Source organism: Candoia aspera, chromosome 8 (assembly GCF_035149785.1).
Source record: "Candoia aspera isolate rCanAsp1 chromosome 8, rCanAsp1.hap2, whole genome shotgun sequence".
Classification (NCBI taxonomy): Eukaryota; Metazoa; Chordata; class Lepidosauria; order Squamata; family Boidae; genus Candoia; species Candoia aspera.
This window is the reverse complement of record NC_086160.1, coordinates 14,432,532-14,457,619: the sequence shown is the minus strand read 5'-3', so window position 1 is coordinate 14,457,619 and position 25,088 is coordinate 14,432,532. Positions and strand designations below refer to the sequence as shown.

Here is a 25,088-nt window from a genome sequence, read left to right as displayed (position 1 = left end):
AACTTTGCATAGATCTTAGACAATTAAACTAGGTTTCCAAATTTGACACCTAACCCAATAAGTGTAAATCAGTTATTGGACTGACTAGGGCAGGCTAGCTGACACATTATCTTGGGCTTAACTAAGTGGGCAGAGACCACTAATGTAGTGTCATGCATTTGTATAAATACATTTGTCCTGAGGAATATTTATACAAATGCCTGTCAAGGACTGGAGGCCCTGTATCATGTAACCCACATTGCTAATCCAACTGAGAACACAGTAGCTTGCCAAAAGGTTCTGGTTTCGGGTTGTCTGCAGCAGAATATTCCAGCCTGTCCAGAACAAAGTGGCCATGCTTTAATAATAGCCACACCTCAGACCAAAAGCTCTCCTTAACTAAGAGCATAAAACAAAAATATGAGAAGTTCCATTGCCTTCCTCGTCAATTGTGTTTTTAACTGGAACGGCCCCACTGTGTTTTGGGGAGGACGAATGCATCCAGTTCAAGAGTGAGTCTCTTTTATGCCTCTTAAAAGGATGTGGGGCTCAGCCAATTGGAAGTTACACACCTTCACTTTAAGGCCTTAAATTGCCTTAGCTTTGTATATAGCGTAGTAGGCAGCTAACGTATTGAGCTGAATTAATATGGATCACATCCTTGCAGTCTTTTATCTGGCCACTCAAAGATATGCCCATTGAGTTTAATAGGACTTACTCTCAGATAAGTGAAAGGGGAATTGCAGTCTTATATTTATTTGAGTCAACAGGAGATAGAGCTAATGATGGCCTCTATATCAACTTGGTATGCCAACTGCGCTCTTGTTACTTGTCACAAGAAACAAGGGAATGACAAAGGGGAAACAAGTTAAATATTCCAAATCAATTTGTAAGACAGTTCAGGACAGGCCCCCAGTTTACCAAATAGTGGTTAGTTAGCCTTTTGAAAATTATAATTTGAATTCTGTTACCAGAGGAAGTATTTTATAGGTGGTAAGAACATGTTGACAGAGTCATGAAGTGTTTACAGTCCTGAACTTGAACCTGGCTGAATAGCTTTCTTCATCTGTTAAATTCATTGGAGACTCTGGAGGACAGCTGTGCTCTTTCAATCTAAAAGGCTGTTATGAAAGAGGAATAAGAACATCCATTTTATACTGCCCCGGTCTCCTTGGGGAAAAGGTGGTTTACAAGAATAGATAAAACGATAACATACTTCAACTCATTTACCATCTACAAGATTCTGCTTTATCAGTCACAACTGTTTGTAGAATAGAATTTCTGTAGACTGTGATATTAGAATTTAGTATGGGGATTCTATGACCCATATATCAAATTTCCTAGGAAAAGATTATTTAGGAGCTGGCAAATATTACTAGGTCTGCTGTTTACTGTTAAATTTTAGCTATACATTTTCTGTTTATCATTCATAGATTTAAAATCCTGAATGATAAAGAATAATTCCATAAAAGCCAACCATGGCTTTGTTAGATTCGCTGCATTTTCCAAACAAAATAGCCTCATACACAGTTTGCCACACCTAAAACATAGAAATAACTTGGCTATCAAAAATTTAGGCTAAATGAGTCTATTTTGGGGGTGGAAGTTCTTGTAAGTGAAGAGAGAGAAAGCAGAATAAAAAAAACAGCCAAAATAAACCAGGAAATAAAATGTTACGAATCAGTTATTTATATATTTTTTTCCTTTTAGTATGAACTTTTCTGCTTGAAAAAGTAGAGGCATTTTAACGCAGTGGTAACAAATTAGTTGATAGGGAAGAGAAAGTTTAATATACAAAACAACTATGTGTATTATAGAACACTAACATTTGGTTGTATATTAATAAGGATGGATGGATGGATGTGTGTGTGTGTGTGCGTGCATGCGTGTATACAGTATATATATAGGGTATTTTTAGCTACTACCTTCCAAATAATCATTTTCCTCCAAATCAGAACTCTTAATGGCATGTTTTCTTCGTTTTCATGATCTTCATTGCCTTTAGTCAGTTGAAATGTATACATTCCTCAAAATGTTCCTTCTCATCTTTATTCACTGATGACATTACTAGAAAATACCAGCAATACCACAATTAACTACCGTTGGTCAGTGACATAATAACATTAAGTTGGATTGAATTCTAGCAATCTAGCTAGCCTCCAGTGATATTTGTACTCTGAACCGTATGCTATTTTTCATTGTTAAATAGACAACCTTATATTAAAATTATGGCAGTGATAAGTACTGTAGATAAAATAAAAAGTAGTGAAGACATCCATTAGAAATTATTTCAATTCATATTTTATTTTTTCTTTTAATATATTCTATTAATTATGATGTTCAACAAAATATTTACTTGTGAGATGAAGAGGGTTATTTAGAAAGCAGGAAAGACAGGAAAATACTAGGTACTGGAATAAAAATACTTAAGCAAGAGTTCAAAAGTTTCTGGAATAAAAATGAATCTAATAAGAACAACAAGCATGAAACTAAGTTCTTATGGTTTCTAATCATGTATGTTATGTATGGGCCATGAAGTCGGGACTTCACTGCCAATGGTCATATTTGTTTTGGCCAAATATTGGCAAGTGTGTTTTCCATACCCCAATTCATTTCCTGGGTCTGGAGTCTTACACCAAAAAGAACCGAGATGAAAATTTCATATTAACTGGAGGATGAATAAAAGAATACTTTTCAACCTGAAGCAACAGATCGAAGCCAAAGGAGAAGGAAAAGGAGAAGGAGAAGGAGAAGTCGTTTAGAAAGCTGAGCTCTCATAAATTCTGTGTGACCAAGTTAAAAGTGGTCAGTGTCACACTTTCTCTCTTCCGTGCTGAAAAGGAGTCACCAGACCGGATATCAGCCTGTTGTGGAAATGTTATACAGTATTTCTGTATTTTTTCCCCTGTTTCATTTTGTTGCATTTTATTCTTGCTACCGTAGCAGTAAGAAGAAAAGTGTTTCATTCCCTTGCTTTAATTTTTCCTTGTGTGGCTATGTTACTTACATTGCTACATTTATTCTCGGCCATCTTGGGCTTTAGAAAAGGACAAGCTTATTTGGTCTTATTTTGGTGCATCTATTGCAGATAACTTGTACAGTCAAAGCATCACGTGAAATTGCCTCCCCAGGAAACAATATTGCAAGGGAACCATTCTTTCAGGTCTAAAGGTTCAGCGACATTAACTCTGCATATAAAAATGCATAAAGCTTGTGGTGCTCTTTATGATACTAATAGATTTATTTCTGGTATATATACTGTATTTTATAATTTAATCTTAGATGCCAGTGGAAAACTTCCTTTTGACTCATCAGGTGCGACATATACCTAAAATATTTCAGTCTCAGCAACTTTATATAAACAATTTATGATTATGTTATGCAGTCCTATGCAGGTGCAGAATGTGAATTTTTCTTTACTTCTCCATAGTAAAGAATTTAATTTGAACATTATGTCCAATATAAATGTAGTCCTTTCCATAAGGCCTGCACATTATTTTGCCTTAGTACCGAAAAATGAAAAAGGATGAGATAAAAAATATAATTTTACAAGTTCAAATTTTCACAGTAACTCTTCGGAATTTTATGCACGTGATGTATGCTACTGTACAGCATGCAGCATTTTAAAATAACTTGTAACTAAAACAAGTTACAGATTAATGATGGAAAAAGGAATGAGGTTATTCTGTGTGCAAAAATCCCTCCTGTTGTCATTAATAACCCTTAGCAGTGTTTTCTTTTTTGTTTCAGCTTTCATTTGGATTGAGCCTATTCTAGACTTTGTTGAGATAAAGATGAACAGAGGTAGACCATTTTTCCTGGACTCATTTGGACACAGCTGCTTTGCTGTCTGGATAGTTGTTCATGTTATTAATTACCTAGTTTTCATTTTTTTATTATGCAATGTATTTTTGTCCATTCCAAATTAAGCATTGGTTTCTTTCAAAGGTATCCTACAAATAAATGAATAAATATTAATCTGGTATGTTGAAGTTTCTCTGGTGAAGAAAGCTTGATAGTCCTTCTTTATCTTTATATGGACAAAGCTAATTAGTAGGGTTAAAAAACTCACACACCCATAACTCACCTTTCACATGCCCAGATGGAAAGTGGATAGTTTGTTTTATACTTTATTTGATGATAGGCCACACTCCTAGGGTTTATTTTAAGCTTTGATCTGAGTGTATAAGAAGGTGGTACATATCTCTTCCACTCCCAATACAATCCAGCTTCCAAATATTTTCTTATTTAAAAAAAAGAAATGCATCTCTATTGCACTATGCACAGAATAGTGCAAATGTGAATGTGTAAAGAACATATGAGACAAAGAGAGAAGGAAAAAAGGATTAGAATTTTAAGAGAAGGAAGAAAAAGATGCTTTCTGAGGAATGGACAGGGTTACCTCTGTTCTGTAAACTACATCTGCAGACTAAGATTCCCGCTCTTATGTCCTCTGTTGAATTTATGTGGTATAACAACATGCTTGTCCAGCAACATTCATTGAAGGTTCTGGTAGGAATAATAAGTTCTAAGATGTCCAAGATCTACAAGTTAATCACAAAAACGGATGCCCAGTAATTGTTGCTGCTTTTCATCGACTTTAGCTGTAAACCTATAGATGGGAAAGTGCAACAGAAGGAGGAGGTTTGGCCAGAACACAGAGATATGTGTTTACATTATCTGGTAAAACATTTGAGAAGAAGACCATAAGGAAATGGTGAAAAATCTTTCAGAAGTGACATATTTTGCCATAAGAGGAGAAAATGGTGAGTCAGTAATATGCAGGGGAATGTAGACAACTGAACAGACTTGTTCGTGGGAGCCAGAGTGAGACACAACTTCTGCAAGAAACGTCATATTATTGGCAATGCTCTCTGGACAAATTCATGTCAGGTGTGTTCACTGAACCTTTGTTGTGCCTGAGTTCTTTGGCTAAACCCAGCCAGTAAAACCTGGCAATCTGTAAGGTTAGATCTTCTCACAGTCTTAGGATCTTTCTGCAAAATGTCCCCTCTTGAAGAGCCTTTGCTGAACTGCAATATCTAGGTATCTAATGATATGATATAAATATTTTCAAGAATGCAGGTTTTATTAGGAAAGATGAGAGGGACTAAGGCAGGTGGAAAGGAATCACAAGGACCCAAAGAAGCCTGGGATTTGTGATATGACACTATTCTGCATGGTGGCTGCTATTGTATTTGGGAAAATCCAATAGAGTAGAAAGAAAACCTACATCAAAAGCTTGAATTTGTCTGCCTTGTACGTTGCACTGTCTGCCAAAAGATTTGAACCATCTGGCAGAATTGTCAACTAAAATATGAGAAGATATTCCTTGATAGGATCAACTCCATGACAATATCAGTGATGCTTGGAAGATGCCATTATCCCATTCTGTTGATTTTCTTCCACTTTCCAATATGTATGGAAATGTGACAATATTCATGCCTCATCTAGCCACTACAACTCCTAGTGCTAATTTTGGGCATCTCACTAACACAAGAGCTGTGTTGAAATGCATAACCGGAAACAGAACCTCACTGAAGTTAGAAAATAAGTACCTGTATGTATATTATTGTATGTCAATATGCAGTGGATGGAAATCCTAGAGCATCAGTATTCTTATGGAGGATGAGATGAGGCCACAAAACCAGATCACCATAAAGCAAGAGAGCAGATTCAATTCAGAGGTATTTTTGCAAAAGCTTGCAAACATTGATGCTTCTCCCACCCAGCTGCAGATGGTGATGATTTGGAAAAAGAGATTTTGATATGTTCAGTATAATGTGAAAGGGGATGCAGTACATGATAGTATAATAGATATTTCTTTTCCCTGATATATAACCATTGTACACCTATCTATAGCATTTATACTCCAGCCAACACTTAATAAATGCTTTTGACAGACAAGTAGGTGTTCTCAGTAATACAAGTAGTCCTCATTTAGTGACCACAATAGGGACCAGCAACTTGATCATTAAATGAACAAGTCACTACGTAATGAATGCCTATTCTAAAACGCTTTCAGACTCATGAGCAGGAATGCAAAGATATCTGATTTATTAAAGAATAGTATGCAGGATCACAAAGAAAGCTGAGAATGATAAAAGTGCACCAAATGCAAACTAAAAACCCTCAGTACAAATGAGATCCCTCCCCATGTAGAATCTTCCCAAGCTCACAATCCCAGGTGCTCCTAATGGCTTCTGATGGTCTGCGGGAAAAGTCCTTGAACAGAGCACATAACCCAAACACGTTCCATTGAAATGTACATAGATACAGAGCTTGGTACAAGGTTTCACAGCAGCTCCCTCCCAAACAGAAATGCGCATCAGCACCATGGCATGTGAAACGTTACGATGTACAGTGCACATTGAAACATTGAACATGACACACTAAGCGAAACTGCAACTGTGCTTATGATCTTACTTCAGCTTTCCTTTGTTTAAAGACCTACTCAGTTATAAATGTAAGGATTGGTTATAAAATTACTTTTTCATCACTGTCGTAACTGTGAATGGTCACTAAACAAGACAGTCACTAAATGAGGACTACCTTCAAACTCTTAATATAAAGTTATGACGATTAAAAGGAAAGGCTATTCTATTTTTCTCATTTCTTCTCATATATTTTTGCAACTCTATTTCTTGTTTATGTTCCAAAATGCACAAAAGATCTAGTTCCCAGTGGACAGATTTTTCCTAACAGTACAAAATGTGTTCAGCTGTACTTTAGAATAAACCTTGAGGAGTGATAAAATGGGCAGGTGATGGAAGGATGCATACTTTATTGTGAGTTTTGTGGGACTCTTGCTTATGAAAGATTTTTTAATTAAGGGAAAAAAGCCTTCAGCCACCTTCCATAGTTAAGGAAATTGATGTTCCTCTTCAGAACATACATTTGACCGTTGTTCTCCTGTGGAAAAATATCACACCTTCATGAGCACTGCACTGAAGGGGGTGGCTGCGAGGAGTAAATAACAAAATGTGCATGAAACATCATCATGCAAACATTGTGGCATATGTACTTGACTCAGATGTCAAGACATAATATGGCAACTTTTGTGATCACATCTCATGTGAATGTTATTTTGGCATCATCATAGTTTGCTGTAGGGATTGCTACTTATCCTATTTTAAGCGTGTATTTTCAGGAAATTTGAACTTTCTGAATTTAACAGTTTGGGGTAACCCCCCCCCCCAAGATTTGGAGGTACAACTGAACAGAAAATGTTCATACAGACTTCAGCGTTCCCTGAAGACTCCATTATACATGTCAAGCCTCACACAGCTGGACAAAATCGAGGAAGCAAGAACTACAGACTTCATTAAAGTATTTTTAATGCTGATCTGGAGTAAAGACAGGATCTTGGAAAGTGAGAGTGGAATTTATAGTTACTTTGCCAAGGCAGAGTCTGAATGAATTGAAATGCTTCTTCCCAGCTTTCTTGATACATCAGCGCTGCTGTTTATAAAATAAGCTGCCAACAGATTTGCCTTCTATCTCTTGTCTGTGTATATCTATCAATTCAGATTTCCATTCCTTTCCCACCTCTCCAGAATCTCTCACAATCTCTTGCCAAATCATTTTAAAAATATGTCTTAAAACAAAGGCAGAATCCATGATAACTGACACACCTTGATTTATGAGGAGCTGCCACACCAGGTTTTCAGGCTGTGTTTGAATTTGCAAGCCATGGATAGAATCCAATATGGGCTGTTACTGCACCTCCAGAATTTGCACCCTCGTAGAAACAGGAATTAGCTTTTGAAGTGCAATGGTTAATAGCAGGAAAATTAAAAGGGAAAAAATAAAGTTGCCTACTGTTAATCTAGTTATGAGACACTCAAGAATGGGGTGGGGTGTGGGGTGTTAATGAATAGTTGGGGGCTTTAGTGAATAGTAAAAGGGACGCGGTGGCGCTGCGGGTTAAACTGCTGAGCTGTCGATCGGAAGGTCGGCGGTTCGAAACCGCGCGGCGGGGTGAGCTCCCGTTGCTCGTCCCAGCTTCTGCACACCAAGCAGTTCGAAAACATGCAAATGTGAGTAGATTAATTGGTACCGCTTCGGCGGGAAGGTAACGGCGTTCCGTGAGTCATGCTGGCCACATGACCCGGAAGTGTCCTATGGACAACGCCGGCTCCAAGGCTTAGAAACGGAGATGAGCACCGCCCCCTAGAGTCGGACACGACTGGACTTTACGTCAAGGGAAACCTTTACCTTTACCTTAGTGAATAGTACTTGCCTTTAAACCACCCATTGTTGCTGCTGACTTACTGACTTACATCTTAACTCTATGTTTACTACACTAAACAAGCAAGCAAGGATGATGCTCTTTACTGTAGAGCTTAATGTCAGTGGTCACACAGAAGTAAATTGGATTTGGATCGGGGAAAGTCAAGGACTGAATAAGCTTGCCATAGCTTATAGCATGACTTAGCAAACAATTGCATTCAGGTTGCAAAGAAGGCTCACTATGCTAATTAACCCCCCCTTCATATTTCCAAATTATATCTCTACCCATCTATATTTATTGATGCTCTTCATACATCACAGTAACCTTCCTAATTCATGGCTAAAACAGTTCAAGAACTAGCTACATTTCATATATGCATAATGCATATACCACACAAGCGGATTTAAATGTAGCACATTTGAGAGAGAAGCTATGAGATAGGAGAGATTTTGCTTAATCCTTTTCCATCTGCTGGTTCAGCCCCCTCTCCACTCACTGTTTCTATGCATTCATATGTGAGAAGTTAAAAATACTAGGACCAAACTGTTTTTGAGATTCTAATTTATTGTAACTAACTTTGATTAGAACAAAGCACTGTTTCCTGAGTTCAAATGTCTCACTGTCTTTTATATGTAAAGGAAAAGGGTGAAAGTGTGTTGCTCAGTGTTTGCACACCTACTTTCTAACCTACAACTAACTATGGGTATAAAAGTAGCCCATTTTAAACACTGGATTTGTTTTGTTTTGTTTTAAAGAAGGTAGTTTATATCTAAAAGGAACTGGCAAAAGGAATCATTCATAAACACTCTACATTGCTTTTCATAAAAAAAGTATAAGGTGGTATTTTAGAGTTGGTATAAGCTGGTGAGGAGAAAAGAGGAATATGTTGGACAGGGTACTGGATGCTGGTGAATTAGGATGCAAGAGAATAGAAGGGGCATGTGAGAAGGAGAATAGAGGAATGCTGAGGGATGTGGAGAGCGCATTTCAAGCAGCAATCAAGCAGATCAAAGGTATGCAAGAGAACCAGTGGTTCATTATGCAGAACGTTGAAAGGATGGCCTGTGGTGAGAGCTGCTGCTTCTGCTTTCATTGCCACGGTTGGCATTACGGTTGGCATTACAGTTTTGTATCTTGGCCTGCAGAAGGAGCTGAACAGAGCAGTGGCAAAAAGGAGGAGGTCCTAGAGGAATACTGGGGAAAATGGAGGTTGGAGTTGAGAGGGCACAGTGAACTGAAACTGGTCTTTTGGCAAAGAACTGGGAAGCTGTGTGATTAAGACTGGGGCTGGATGATAGGTATTTGGGTTGGATGTTCCAGGAGAAGGGGGACTTCAATTTGATGCAGGCCTCCAGTTCTGGGCCATCTACCTCTGTCCTGGGTCCAGGAGCCAGATCACTGGGCATCTTGATCAAGTCTGTGTGGAAAACGGTTGCATCCATCCATAACTTGGTAGTGGATGAGTTTGTGCACCTGGCTTTTATCAATGAGAGCTAGTTCTATGAAGATGTATGTAGTGGTTTGTAGTCTATCAGAGATTTGCCTCCAGGGTGTTCTGGTCCTTCAGCAACCTCAATGCTAAGTTTTGGGAAGGGCAATGCAATGATTTTTCATAGCACCTTAGCGGTGACCAGCAAACTAATTTCCTATATAGGCATTCATACTCAGTTTTCAGCCTTCAGGATATTGGGTATTGGTGGGGTCAAGGGATGATTTTGGCAATGTAAGTCTTCCAGAGGCTTAAAGCACCCACTTTTCTTCTTAAACATCTTCAAACCAAATTCTTGCTTACTCTGGAGAGTACTACAGGGAGAGGCTGCAAACACAGTGTTGTAGATGAACTCCCTTTACTTCATGAATAGACTGGCCTTGGAAACTGAGAAAGTGCTGTGCTGGAGACAAGCATACTTGCAATCAATCAAAAGTGCTTTAGTAGCTGCAGTATTAAAGTCAGGGATGGAGATGGTGACCATTATTCAAGAGACCTAGATAGTGAACACGTGTGCTTCTTCATGAGTGTTAAGGTATATATAGGAAATTGGGTTATAGAGGCAAGGGGTGTCTACCAGCAGCAGCTCTACATGGGTTCTTGGATCTTGTAGTGGGCTGATGTTGGAGTTCCCCAGGCTTTTAGTTTTGAGTCTCCCTTTTAGAGATTTTAGCCTCCATTGATGGAATCTGGATGGAATCATGGAATTCCATCCATCTCCGTGGATGGAATTCCATGATCCCAGGGCTCATGAAGGTAATTCTGACCCAATGCATGTAGGTAGTCATCTTCTCAGAGGAGATGAAGCATGATCTGGAGATGAAGGGTATGGTTATCAGTCTTTTGCCATTGTCAGATCATTTCAGGTCAGTTCATGGATTGCCAACAAGCTCAGCCTCTGCTAGTATGGAGCACTGATGGACTTTACAGGTTTCCTGAGGATGCTTGGGAATTTTCCATGAAATTAAGCAGCTAGTTCTTAATTTGTCGGATTTTGAGAAGCACAGATAACAAGTATTTTGGATGGAATTACTCCTGAGCAGCCTACCTATAGTCACTTATTCCTTGGGGCTCCTTGGTTAACCAAAGAGCTCTAGAAGGTGAAGAGACTTAAGAGACTTCTACAGCAAAAAACACTCTTAACAAAAAATGAAAGGGAATATGACCAAACACTGCCACCAAACAAAAGCTACAAGTTCATGTCTGGGAATGTTATTGCATCTTATTGCATCTGCAGATTCTAGTCCAGCCTTCTTGTTTAAGGTTACCCATATACCCATAGCTTTTCGGAGAGAAGCAAGTAAGAAGTTTTTTCTGCAGGCTGCTGTGAATGTTTGATATTAGGGAAATAAAGTTGTTCACATTCACTCTGGGTCAGATGCTGCTTGGACTGCAATTTAGTGGGATAACTAGAGTGATGCTTTGCAAGGTCATCTGTGATTCTTCTGAGGTAGTGGAGTCTGAGGAAGTGGACAGGGTTCTTGATAGCAAAAGCTTACCACTTCAAAAATAGGATCCTTGCCCAACTTGTTCAATAAACCATATATGTGCATGTATGGTTTGGGGCTGTGATAAATGCTTCTTTAGTGAAGGTGATGGTCATTTCTTCCTTGAAGGAGCTGGTGATGTGCTCCCTGCTGAAGAGGCCATCTCTTGATCCAACTGTATTGGGAAACCTCTCTCCAATTTCCAAGCTTACCTGGCTTCATGCAGTTCTAGAGAAAGTTACAGGGGCTCAGCTACATAGAATCCTAGATGAACTGGATTATCTACACCTTTTCCAGAGCCTTTGCCCAGTTGCTGCCTTTTTTGGACTGGGAAGACCTCATGACAATGAAACATGTTCTCACCATACAATTAGACTACTGTAATGCCCTCTTCCTGTGGCTGTCTTTGAAGATGACTCATAAATTGCAATTGGTCAGTAATGTGGCCTGGATGCTGACAACAATAGGTCACTTCAGGAGCATCATGTCTGTACTGTGGTAGCTGAACTGGTTACCAATAGATTCCTGAGTTGAATTCAAATTGCTAGTGCTGACCTCTGAAGCTCAAAATGGCTCAGCTCTCCCTTACCTTCAAGACCAACTCGTCCTATTATATTCAATTGAAAGATGATGCTATAAGAGTAGAAGGGCATATACGTGTGCAACAGTTATCCCTGGCAGTTTGGTTGGTCTTCTCATTGGCTTTTTAGAAAGATTTTAAGACAGTTCCCTTTGAGAAGCACGTGGGATCTAGTGATAGGTTCAGGCTGCAATTTTGTTGTGGGGGGAGGTCTGGGGGTTGTTATTTTTTATTGTTCATACTTTTTTGATTCTTGTGAACCACCTTGAGTCAGTCTGAGCAGCATATATGAATACTGTATGTAATAAATAAGGCAAAATCCTCTTAGACCTAATGTTTTAATTTCTTCTCAAGGAACAAGAGATTCCATTGCAGGCCATCTGCTACTTCTCCTGCTGATTTTCACTGTTCATATGAAGACTTGTTTCTTGCCTTGTAATTAAGTGTCTATAATCAATGTTGTTTTCCATAGATTAAAAAAAATCTGTCTTGAAATCATTTTGCCTTTTTCAAGAGTAATTCACATATTTTCCTTTAGAAATGTAAAGGAATGTCAGTCTCAGCCAATTGAGCTTTTTTATGTCAGCTGTTTCTACAATCAAGATGCCTTTTTCTGTTGATCTGTTCAGCTAAAAATACTCTGCCGTCGTATGAGCAGAGAGAGTAGTTGCCTGCACTTTTCAGAAACTTTTATGGTTCAGCTGACTGATTTAATGGGGGATTTATTTAGATGGCTGAAAAGTTGACCTAACCTCTGAGGGTTTTCTAAGTAGGCAAAATTGAAATTGAAATGCATAATTTCGGTGCTAAGCTTGGAACTGTTACTTGCATGTTGGAACCTAAAATCTTTCCAGTGAAACATATCTGCATGTAGAATACCATAGCCAGTATTAAATGTTCTTATCTACTCCAGGAACAGATGTTACCTTATTGCATGCATATAAGAAAAACATGTATATAAATCCAAACACTTTCTTAAATGTCATTAAGGAGGTAATATTTCAACAAACATTGCTTAAAACTTTCATTGGTTTGTGGTTCTGTGTGCATATACATCTAACCATCCTCACCAAAGATATATATATATGCAGATGTCTATATTAGATATATATGTGTGCATATATATCTTTGGTGAAGATGATTGATGTCCCTTTTCTTCTTTTTATTTGTTCGCATCCAGGTTTATTTTCTCTGTCATCTTTGTTTCTTATGTGTTGTTTTTGTGTATTTTGTGTTGTTCCTTTGTTTTTAAATGTTTTTAACAATGTGTAAATTACCCAGAGTTGCTGGGAGTTGGGTAGCATATAAATTTAATAAATTGTTGTTGTTGTTGTTGTTATTCACATTTATTTAAATAATTGCTATTGCAACCCATTCTTTTCCTACCTTACAATATCTTTTCTAGCTAGTGAGAAGAAAATATACGGGCATTAGGAGTACAATACTATGCAGCCTTAGTTGAGAATATATAGCCAGAACTTAGTGTGTTTTATTTCTGAGGAGATATATATAACCTTGGCCCAGGTTTTGCTCTTGAAGACAGAAAGGCAATTTGGTGACCCCCAGATGTTTTGGAGTACAATTCACCCAATAACTTGCTCTGGGTTATATTGGCTGCAGCTGATAGAAGTTTAAATCCAAAGCATTTGGAGGACACCCTGTTTTAGAATGGTTAAATTCTTAAATATTTATTAATGTGTAAATTTTATTTGCATATAAATTATTCAAGGTATTTACAATAATTCATGTAATACAATATTTAAAGGTTTTAGAGAATATAAAGTATGTTTCTTGTGATGTTAAAATTAGATTTATTCAATCCTAACCCTCAGAGAATATTTAGAAAGTGCTGGCTGTTGACTTCACCATTCTGAAATTAGATGAGGAAGCAATATCTAGTCTTTAGGATTTGGGCTTGTCCCATTATTATCCCAATTTAATATCCTTAAATTTGTTAATAGGGTGTTACAAAGAGTAATACAGATTAAAGAAATGAATGCTCTTTTGAATTATATACCGCTATATGGTTGATAAGTAAAACATCACGTGACCACGCCAAACTTAAAATGTCAATTCTGCTGCTGTTAAGTGAATCACCCACAGTTATTAAGTGAAACATCATGGGAGCATGACTTGCAGTTTTAGTGCCAGCTTCTCCATTGACTTTGCTTGTCGGAAGTCAGCTGTGAAGCTCACAAATGGTGATCACATGACTGCAGGGATGCTGCAACAGTCTTAATTGCATGCTGGTTGCAAACTGCCTGAATGGCAATCACGTGACCGCTGGGACACTGCAACGGTCGTACGTTTGAGGAATGGTCATAAAGTTACTTTTTCAGTGCTGTCGTAACTTTGAACAGTTGCTAAACAGGGCAGTTGTTAACCGAGGACTACCTGAGTAGTCAGTTTATGTTGTAGCTGCATGGCTAAGCATGGCTGGAGGTTTTTAAGCCACTCTCAGAAGGCTTCTGGGGCTACCCAACCCACTGGCATTGATTTTGATGTGTGGCTTGCTAGTTACTGTAGCCACCATTCATCTTCCTGGAAGAGTTATCCTCCTGGTATTTTTCTAGGCATCTTCCCTTGTAACCCTGGCATGTAAGAGAGATGATGCTGACCAATCTGACAAGGCACAAATAGAATAAAATTGTATTGTAAAAAGTAACTATTCCTTTTGAAGTCCCATGTAAAACATTCAGTGGCAAAGGACATTAAAATATAGAACTGTTTGAAACATAGGCAACATCTAAACGAACTTCCAGTAGAAAGATAAACAGGTCACCATAAGACTCTGAGTAGATCAACATATATCTGTAGCTCAGGGTTGAACTGTGGAGTCCTTGGTGCTCTCTGAGCCTTGTTGTTTTCTTGCAGACATTTCATTGCCAGACTAGGCAACATCTTCAGTGCGAAGAGGGAGTGGGCCTTGCTCTCAGTTTATATACCGTGGCTTGCCCTGCTTGTGTTGGTAGGGGTGTTGTTCTCTCCTTGGGAGTTCCTTGATTGGGCTGCTGTTTGCTGCTTGGTTGGTTGCCTGAGTTAATAGTTCCTTGATTAGGGCGTATTGTGCTGTTTGATGGTTCATCTTGTGTTAATCCTAGTGTTGATTTTTGCATATCTGGGTGTTGATTGCTGGCAAGGGAGTGTACTGGTCTTTTGGCTTTTCTATTGTCTCTTTTGAATGGTATGTAAATGTTGTTTATGTGTCTGTTGATGGCTGCTTTGTCTGAGTGCCAGGCTTCCAGGAATTCCCTAGCATTTTTGGATTTGGCTTGGTTTAGGATGCTCACACTTTCCCAGTTGAAACTATGGTTGAGTCTGTCCAGGCATTGTGAGATTAAGGAGTTTTCATCATGTCTTCTGACTGCTAGTTGGTGTTTGTGGATGCGCTCTGCTTAGCATCAGCCTTGTGGGGTAAACCAGATAGGAACCACAACCAGATAAGCTATGTAATTCTACAGATAAGCACATTTCTCCCATCTCTTTTACAGCCCGAGAAACTAGGGAGGCTCCCCTCTGAGCCTCTTGCCCCACCCACTATCCAGCTGCAGGCTATGCCGTCTCTTATCTGACCGTTCCCTTGGCAGCGTCTCTTGGCCCGGCCTCCCAAGGTCTTTCCCACATACCACCACTGGGTGACTTTGGGTCATCTACCCCAGCCACCTCACAGGATTGCTGCTGCAGAGATAAAATGAAGGGAGATTTCCTAGAGGAAAGGCAGGATATACTGTAAATCTAATGAACAAATAAATACATAAAAATGAAATATGAATGAGGATGCAAGGTTTAATTCTTAAACAACTATAGCTTTAAAACTGATCAACTAATCAGTGGGTATCTGATGATTAAGAGTTCCTTTGTTACTTCTGGAGTATGGTTTGTTTTTTTCAAGCTACTCTAATTGGGAATGAAGAAAGTAAATAAAACTTTTCTTCCCTTCTCATACTAATATTGACCTAAGAATAAGCTTCTCCTGAAAATTATCATTTTTCAAAGGCAGCTTTATAGATGCAGTTGAGTTAATTTGACAATGTATTCATTGTTTCTCCAGTTTTTCTCTACTTGTCCCAGCAAGAAAGAATCATGCTTTTTCATGTTTTGGTCACTCAATTTTTATGTGTTTGGGTAATTGATGCAGGAACCAGTTCATTTTTGAGTTGGAGTGCAAGGAAATCTTCTAGGGCACAGTCAGTCCTTTTTTCTCTTTCATACAGGAAGTCTTCACTTAACAACCATTCATTTAGTGATGGTTTGGACTTACAACGGTGCTGGAAAAAAAGGACTTGTGACCAGTCCTCACACTTAAAACTGTAGCCATGTCCCAGCAGTCACATGATCATGATTTATGACCGTCACAACATCCCATGGTCACATGATTGCCATTTTTGACCTTCCTGGCTGGCTTCTGGCAAGCAAAATCAGTAGGGAACTGGTGATTCGCTGAATGACCATGTGGTTTGCTTAATGCCCATGGTGATGTGCTTAATAACGCAAAAAAGGTTGTAAAATCAAGTCACTTAATGACTGCTTTGTTTAAAAATTCAGGTCCCAATTGTGGTTGTTAAGTGAGGACTACCTGTAATCTTGTGTGTGTGTGTGTGTGTGTTCATAACAATCAGCCACTTACCCAAATGCTAGGATCTTTGGTAACTCACGTGCAACAGCTACTCAGCCTTGGTGTTCCTATGCCGGAGACATACCTATGGATCACAGCCAGATCCCTTAGAATGGTTGGCCTGTAACTTTGCCAGCTGAGTTATTTATTTTCTAGTCTCTGTCTCTAATCAGTTACACCCCATATGACTGTATAGTTCCTGTCAGTCTGGACTCTTCATATTAAACATCACCTCCTTTTTAGCCTCCTCCTGTGTTCCTCCAAACGCTAGCACACTGATCCATCTCTATCTCAGTCTTTTTCTTCACCCAGTCTTCTCTAGAATGCGTTAAACAGCTGGTGTTCTTTGAATTCTGTTCATAAGTTGTTCTTTATAATTTTGTAGCCATCTGCATATTTGAATATTTAAAACTCAGGTTTGAAATCATATTTTCTTAACATGTTTACAGTCCTTTATACATGTCATAGTTCTAGTCCCACCTTAGGCATGAAAGCCAGCTGGGTGACCTTGGGCCAGTCATTTTCTCTCAGCCCGAGGAAGGAGGCATTGGCAAACCACTTCTGAAATCTTGCCGGGATTGAAAACTGCAGGGATCAGATGCCATTGAATGGCAAAGAAAAACAACAACATGTCATTCAACTATATCTGCATTATCAGACACATGAATTGTAGATTATTATGCTTGGTAAGACTACACATATTCATATTAGTTCAAGGAGTTCAAGAATAGTTTACTAATAGAATTAGGTATTTTCTATAATAATATTTTATAGGTTGATGTTTGCAACAAATCACATTAATCTTGATTTTTATAGTAGCTTTATATGCTGGATGTAACTATCCCATATTTATAATATCTAGGCATATAAATGTCAATCCCAACATTTTATTTTAATCAGGAGCCCTTCATTTGCAATCTGGGAATTAAGCTACATTAGGCGATATTACAATATTATTGTAAGGAGGATTATTAAATTAATATATGTGTATCATTTTGAGCATTTGAAATGCATCAAGTTACTATTGTTAATTTGAAACATGCACTAGGTAATTTGCAGTGGATATTTTATAGCTGATTCCCTTGATAAAAATGTTCTCAGAAACTCTTTTTTATCTGTTGATAAGCACTTGACTCAATTTAATAAATTCATCTACAGATTTCTTAGCATTTTGTTAAACTATATTCTGTAGGCAAGTATTCCACAATCTAAGAAGAAGGAAGAAAGAAGATGAAGAAGACAATTTATGTTCAGAGGAATCTGGAGGGGTTTGAGGGGATGCTGTTATCCTCTATAGGACTTCCATTTGTTCAAATACTCAGAGTGTACGGATATATTGTTGGGCACTCAAAAGAGAGTGGGCATTCTACCATTGTATCACACTCATACCACCATTGCTCATGATGAAATCTATATACAGTACCACTAAAATTCTTGTGTCTGTTTGTCTGTTTGTAACCTTCAATTGGGCAAGACAGTGCATCATAGGGTGACAAGTTTTGAATCAACGTACCTCAAATGGGCTAACTTAAAGAATGCATCCAAAATCCAGGACCCACCCATGATCATTCTGTTTCTCTGTTTAGGTAAGGAAATACCTCTCAAAGTATGATCCAATGGGTCACTGGTTGTCTAGTAATGTATAAAGATTAGTACATCACCTGATAGACCCACGATATGGGCATATAAACTGCAAGGAGTTTATTTCTCCCAACTGTATTCTTCAAGAAGCTCAATACAACACTAGTTAAAGCCCCACTATTCAAACAATGCTTTCTTGTGTAAATCTCAATACAAGGAGCAATGTGTGGATCCTCCCCTCTCTACATCATGCTGTGATGTCAGTGAACACCCAATCATAACAGGGAGTGCACAGCCTGTCTATGTAAATAATTACTCCCAAGTACAAAAAATTATGTTGTACTGATGGAGGTGAGCTCTTCAGTGATGTCACTCATGCCAGAAGGAAGAAACTCCTCACCAATTCTCATTTGTTACAATTTACATGCATTACAAGCACTGAGAGATTTTATTTTGGAACTACCTAGCATCAACATTCCCCGAGGTAGACGTTTAAGGCAAAATTAGAAAGCACAATCTCCAAGTTAGGAAGAGAATATTCATGATAATGCTATTTTCAACTCTCTTGCCAATCAGCTAATGCCATACTTGTAATTGCATGGGGATACAAACCACTGGGGGGAGATGGGCAGTGATATAAATTCAGATAGATATAGATAGATAGATAGATAGATAGATAGATAGATAGATAGATAGATAGATAGATAGATAGATAGCTTGTATTTCCTTCAGTATATGCATCCTGGTATATCACTGCTGCTGTAATAAAGATTTGCCAAAACAACAACAACTCTGCTCTCGCCTACATGGTACTCTTGAATTTGTCCTTTAGTGCAGCCCCTTTGGTGATGGAACAGTTCCAGAGAAGTTTTATTAAATAAGCTTTGCCTTACAATAAAATTCCTTGTCATATGATCGTAGCTATTTGTTTTTTAATTCCAGTTCAGTAGAAAAGTATAGAATAGAATCACCAACTTAATAAGACCAATTTGTTCCCTGTATCTGAATTTAATTTCTATACAAAAGCAATTTGCTATTGGTGTCTAAAGTGAAACTATACTATGAAAATCACATACCAAAATTTCATGCGTATTATCACTGAACTCTGGGAATAAATTGTAAGTTGAAACAGTAAAGGTCACTTATAGCTACTGTAATAAAAAAGCATTAGTCTAACGAGTCAAGCTGCTTACTATGTTTTCTTTATCTCTCCAAAACATATTATTCAGTGAATTTGTTTTAGTTTTGATAAATCAGTATATGAATGTTTTGCAACAGTTGGCAATTTGTCTTTTTCTTGATTTATTGCTTGCAAGGAGGAATAGAAGGAGAGAGAGGCTAATTAAATATAATGAACTTCCGGTGCACATTTATTGAAATATTGACATTTCATGACCAATTAGACTGTGTTCTTCATCTCATTATCCTGTTGCCTTGGCTTTCTTAATCACTTTACCAACAGGGTTTTTTTTAAAATTATTATTATTTTACAATGTATTTTGTGTGTGAGAGAGTGAGGTGGCATAGAAAATGATTACTGTTGAACACACAGCCCTCAGAAGAAAGAATGATTAATCGTTCTGCCTTTTGAGGACTCTGTGTAATACTAGTTCACCTCTGTCATGCAAATGGTGTCTGAATTTTGTAATGGAATTTTCTTCACATTTCTACATCTCTGCTCTGTATCAGAAAAAAGGGTTATGGCAGACCACACCTGGCTGAATGATAGGGCAAGATAAAGTACTTGAAAAGGAGGCTGCCAAAGCAAAGCAACAGTCTGTGGAGCATAAAAGCAGCCCTGTCCTCTAGAAGGCTGCATGGCTGCATCAAAGCATCTTTGGCTGTCTCTGCATAGCTGTCCATGCACAAACATCCCATGGGCTGGGATGGCCAGTGAAGGGGCTCTGCATCTGCACACACATGCAGACTTCCAGGGACAGCCTCCAGAGCAGCTGTACAAATCTTCCAAAGGCCACAGCTGCCTTAATCTTCTGAGATGGGATGCTTCGCTCTTACTAACATGCTCTGCAAAGCATGGTGTATGAACACTAAGGAAATGACTCAGCAAATGGCAACCTCTAGCCAGCCTTGCCTGCCTCAGAAGCTAAACAGGGTCAAGTTTGGTTCAGACCTGAGGTTAAGACTATTGGGAATTCATCCCCCAAAGAAGGTGTTTAGAACATGCTTTATTTCCTTCGCAAATCTACAAAACAGAAGAACAGTCTTCAAAAGGGTTTGTTCCCTGAATTAGCAGTAGGAATAGACTGCTGGTTTGGTATGGTGAAATTTTAGTGACAACTTGCACTTACGGATAGAGCAGCCTGCAGGGCTGTCTACTTGTTTTCTCACAAATATTTTTAATTGTGTTTTTTTTTTATTCCCCATTAAAGCAATACAAATAACCCTTAATGTTTTATAGAAATTAAGACCAGATTAATGTTTATCTGTGACATTTCATTGCTCCTTCAACTTTTTTAGGATAGTTACAATGCTAAAATTGAAGCTCAGAAGTTGTGAAATGAACATTCTGAAGAGAAGAAGGAATATTTTCCTGAATGAAATTCTATTAAGTCTAAATGGCTGCTTATAATTATGCAATTGAGCAGAACTGTGGTAGTGCCCTGCCAGTCTCTCTGTAGCAATGTTGGCAGCTAATTTTACTTTTCCGCAGGCTAGACTTTCATTGTGCTTATCCAGTGGGAGGGAAAAAAATAAGGCAAAGTGAATTAGAACTGACTTAAAAAAAATTGCAGCAAAAGCAGTTATTGCCTCTTATCTTTTGGGCAGATTTGCCTGGGATGGTTAGAGTTGTAGCAATAACAATGCAATCTGTTTTCATTAACAGAAGAATTCACTGCGGTCATAGCAAAGTTTCTGGTGGTATATGTATGTGATCCCAGAAGGATGCAAGTGTTATAATCTATAGAATAATAAAATACACATTTTTGTGGTTATATCTTGGGAGAGGTTTATGCAATCCGACCTATTCTTATCATTCCTCCCCTCCTAGGTTTTATTCTGAGTGACAGAAAAGGTACTTGCTTTCTAGTGCCAGTGAACAGTGCATGAATGTTACGGTGCTTTACTTTAAAACATACTGTATTGTATATACAAGGATTTTCAGAAGTGCTGGATCAAAAAGGAGATCCACTCAACCAATTGCCACATTCTTCCATGTTAACTGTACCCAAGCCTTGGTCTTGAATCCAGAGTAAAGCATTCTGACAGAGATAGTGAAGATAAAACTAATGGAAATTGAAGAATGGAAAATCCTCTGCATTAGAAACAAACCTCTTTCTAATGCAGAAATGAAGAACTGAAATCGCCCCTTTTATGTGTTATTGCTCCTTTAACTTTAGGGAAAGCTTATTTCAGCTGAGCTACGTAGTTCCCTTTTTTCCCCCCATTGTGTTTCGTAGTATCTGTTCCTCGGAGCCCCTTTCTTCCCCAGCAGTTTGTGCAGGATTGCACTGTTAGGGTGAATTGACATGCAATGCAAAAAATTGTGACCGACTGATTTTTTTTTTAATCTTAAAAGCAGGCATTAGCAGGTCTGATTTAAAACGGCGCCACAATGCTGGGGGAAAGGAATTTAATATTCATGGTTACTATCATACTGCAGATTCATATTAAAAGCTGTTCTGAATGGCTTCAACCAAATTTGGCTGTATTTCTGAGTTTTTTTAAAAAGAAAATATGACAAGGAGAAAATGCTTAGGTCTATCTACCAAACTGACATAGCTATATTCAGAATTGGCTAGACCAGGAGTCAGCGATGCATTGCTTGCAAGCAAGCCTCCTAGATAGTGCCTTCAGATCTCCCCCACCCCAGTTTTTTTAAATTAAATGAGCAAAATAAATGGCAAGCTGGGGAGAGAAGGAGCAGGGTGGATGGTCTGCTGACTTTATTCCATAGAATGTTTTGCATCTATCTGCCAAGCTTTAAAACAGATTTTGTGATACATGAGATCTGAGACTTCCTGGTAGACCCAGAATGATAAGTAAAAGAGTGGGAGACCTTTGTCATCTGTCATAAAAGCGAAGTACTTTATCTCAATTCTTGGCTACTTGAGGAAGGATCCAGATCTCCAGAAGGTTAGCATAAACAGTTTATCTCTTGCAGACAGGTGGAATGGGGTGGAGGCAGCAGTGTTGGGAGGAGGGGAGTTGTCAAAAAAAGCAAGATGACAGAAGTGGAATTGCATTAAAACCTCCCTCTCTTTCACATGTATCAACATCATATGCATGTACAAAAGGCGTGGAGCTTGCATTGCCATGCCAGTTCCTCCATGTTGCCCATTTTGGCCCAGCAGTAACCACTGGGTGTGGGGGATCCTTTCCTTCTTGATAAATAATTGCATTTATTTCAACATCCAAGATGCACACCATCAAGTTCAACGATATGAAAGAGTAATTCCCCTTCTGAGAATTTCACTTAACTGCTACTACAGAATTCTACACAGAAAAATCATGTTATCATCCTAAAGTAGATAAAGGAATGTTAAATGATTTTTTTTTTTAGTTTCGGTAATAGCCACACAACTGCCCGTCATTTTGGAATGCCTGTGAGCCACAAAATGCATGCCAGAAAAAAAGTAAAAATTTACTGAAAACAGTCAAATCTAATTATGAATATCATAAGTTTTCTGTTCAAGCAAGGGAGATATCAACACCGCTGTTTATGCAATGAAAAACAGTAACTATTATGGAGGGAAGTTTTCGGAACATTTAACATCTGTAAAAAAATCTCAAGACACACATTCCACTTTTGCTGTTTTGGGCAATCTCCATTTCTTTCTGCTTCTGTACTCTATTAAGAAGCTAATTATGTTTATTAATGCAATATTTGTTTTGTAAACTTAGTTATTAAAAGGGTTTGGGTTTTTTTTTGCCAGTCTTTATGGAAAAAAAGGCATCTGCAAGATCAAAGTCTTTCATCAAAATTATGAAAGCAGCATCATATTGTCACAATGCAGGCCCCAACCCTTTTGTCCATGAGTGTGATGTCATAAGGCACATGCCAAAGGGGTGGGGCTTGAGGTGCAATGGCATGACACTGCTTTTGCTATTTGCCTTCCTGTCAAGAAACATTCATAAAATTCTGATTCTTCCCTCCTCCACAAGGCAGGAGGACCCTAGAGGTAAGGTAAGGTCTTTATCTGCCCCTCCTCTGAGCACCTGATCTTTTGTAACTTTGCATTGATGTTATAGAAAAGTAGGGATGAATTAAGGTTTAAGGTTTTGGACCAGGACTGGGATACCTAAGTTTAAATCTGTTCTCAACCCCTGAAGCTCCCTGACTGAGCTAGAATATTCTGGAGATGCATATAGTTCATTGACCCTAAAAGTAAAATGAAGGGAGATATGTAGGGTAACTAAGGTTATACTGAGCTATGCCATTTCTACAGCCTACCATTTTCAATGAAGATTATGGAATTTCCTGGCTAGAAAGGAGACAGGGAAGTTTGTTGTCTCTTCACAGGTTCTGTACAAAGAGGTTACGTGAGATGAACTCTTACTTATATACTTGCGGGAATCCTTTCTAGTTAGTTTTTTTTAATTAACTTACAAGATATTGAGGATTTTTGCAAATCAGTTGTTGTGTCCTAATAGTCTGAACCCTTTTGTTTATTAGGACCACCACAGAGAACAGTGTCTCCTAAACAAGAACATGAAGACAGGAAGCATGAAAAGGTGACAGACAAAGGAAGTGAGAGTGGAACTTCTTGCAACGAATTGTCCACCTCCAGTTGCGAGAGCCATTCAGAAGCAAGCACTCCTCAAGAGAATGCCACTAGTGTTCAGCAGCCTACAGGGCACCAGCCAAATACTCTAACGTTGGATCGCCCATCCAAGAAGGCCCCAGTACAGAAAATGCCCCCACCAGACAAACGCCGAAACAGCGAACTTTTCCAGACTCTCATGAGTAAGTCCAGAGAAGCAAACCTTTCTAAAAAAAAGGTGTGTGAGAAGCTCAGTGTTGAAGAAGAGATGAAAAAATGCATCCAGGATTTTAAAAAAATCCACATCCCCGATGATTTTCCAGAACGGAAACGCCCGTGGCAATCTGAACTATTACAAAAATACGGGCTATAGTTTTTCAGTATTGAGTATCATGTCAGTGGTGCGTTAGGTGTGTATTCCGTTGCCAGTTTCTACTGGTGTCCTTCTTGTTGGTCTGCTCATCGGAGTTCTGCTGCTTATTTCTTTCTGTGAACTGGATGTTGGATAGGACCTGGGTTGACTGTTCTTCTTTCTTTTTTAAAGGATATAATTAATGAAAACAAACCCTAGATTCTTTTTTAATAGTTTAAATGTGCATGATCAAGACATTTGGGGTTTCAGCCTTCTCATCTGTGGAATAAATATATCATCCGGTCGCTCACCGTTCTATGTCCATAACAATAGCAGTGTTATAAAAGTCCACTGCATAAAAAAGAATGGGTCCAAGGATGCAGTAATAGAATTCAGTGCAAACACATTTTTAAAAGTTAGCACAATGAAGCAGATTTCCATTTTGCATGAGCACGATAGTGACAAGTAGCTCACACGAGGGGAAAAAAATGGGGTTATATGCTGCTTGGATAAATATTTTGTTCATTGGCAAGATTATAAATGTAAAACGCCTTTGGAAGTGAACCTCATGAGGATTTGTGTATGGCTGTGTGTTTGTTTTATAAGGATGGTGTAAATATGCCTTACATTGTTTAACGATCACACCGACATTCATCTAATTAATGTTTACCAGGGTTATTTCTGTGAAATGCAAAAATATCAACAGATTGTGAAACTGGTTTGATGATCTGAAAATCTTCTGTTTTCATGTTAATGATGTTGGAAAAATAAAAATAAAAATGACCTTAATGTATTTGTTTAAAGGGGACTACTGTTAGAACTTCCTTCCTTCCTTCCTTCCTTCCTTCCTTCCTTCCTTCCTTCCTTCCTGATTTCTGTTGAACCTTCAAGTACATTTTAAGAAGAATTTACTCAGTTTTTTCATTCCTCATCTATTCTACTACCATATTGTAAATAACACATTATAGACAAAACTGAATAATGCTTGGGTTATGAGTTTTAATTAAAATGTTCAAGATAAATTCAACAAGTTAGGAAAAAAGAGTCTT

General features: G+C 38.3%; 1 protein-coding gene across 1 annotated transcript in view; it reads left to right on the top strand.

Annotated features, from left to right (window-relative positions):
• KCTD8 (potassium channel tetramerization domain containing 8) overlaps positions 1-24,828 on the top strand; it is a 60,074-nt gene extending 35,246 nt beyond the window's left edge. The window contains exon 2 of the mRNA XM_063310408.1: positions 23,600-24,828. Coding sequence (XP_063166478.1) covers positions 23,600-24,060 — 461 coding nt within the window. The 3' untranslated portion in view covers positions 24,061-24,828. The remainder of the gene's footprint in view (positions 1-23,599) is intronic.
• The last annotated feature ends 260 nt before the right edge of the window (positions 24,829-25,088 follow it).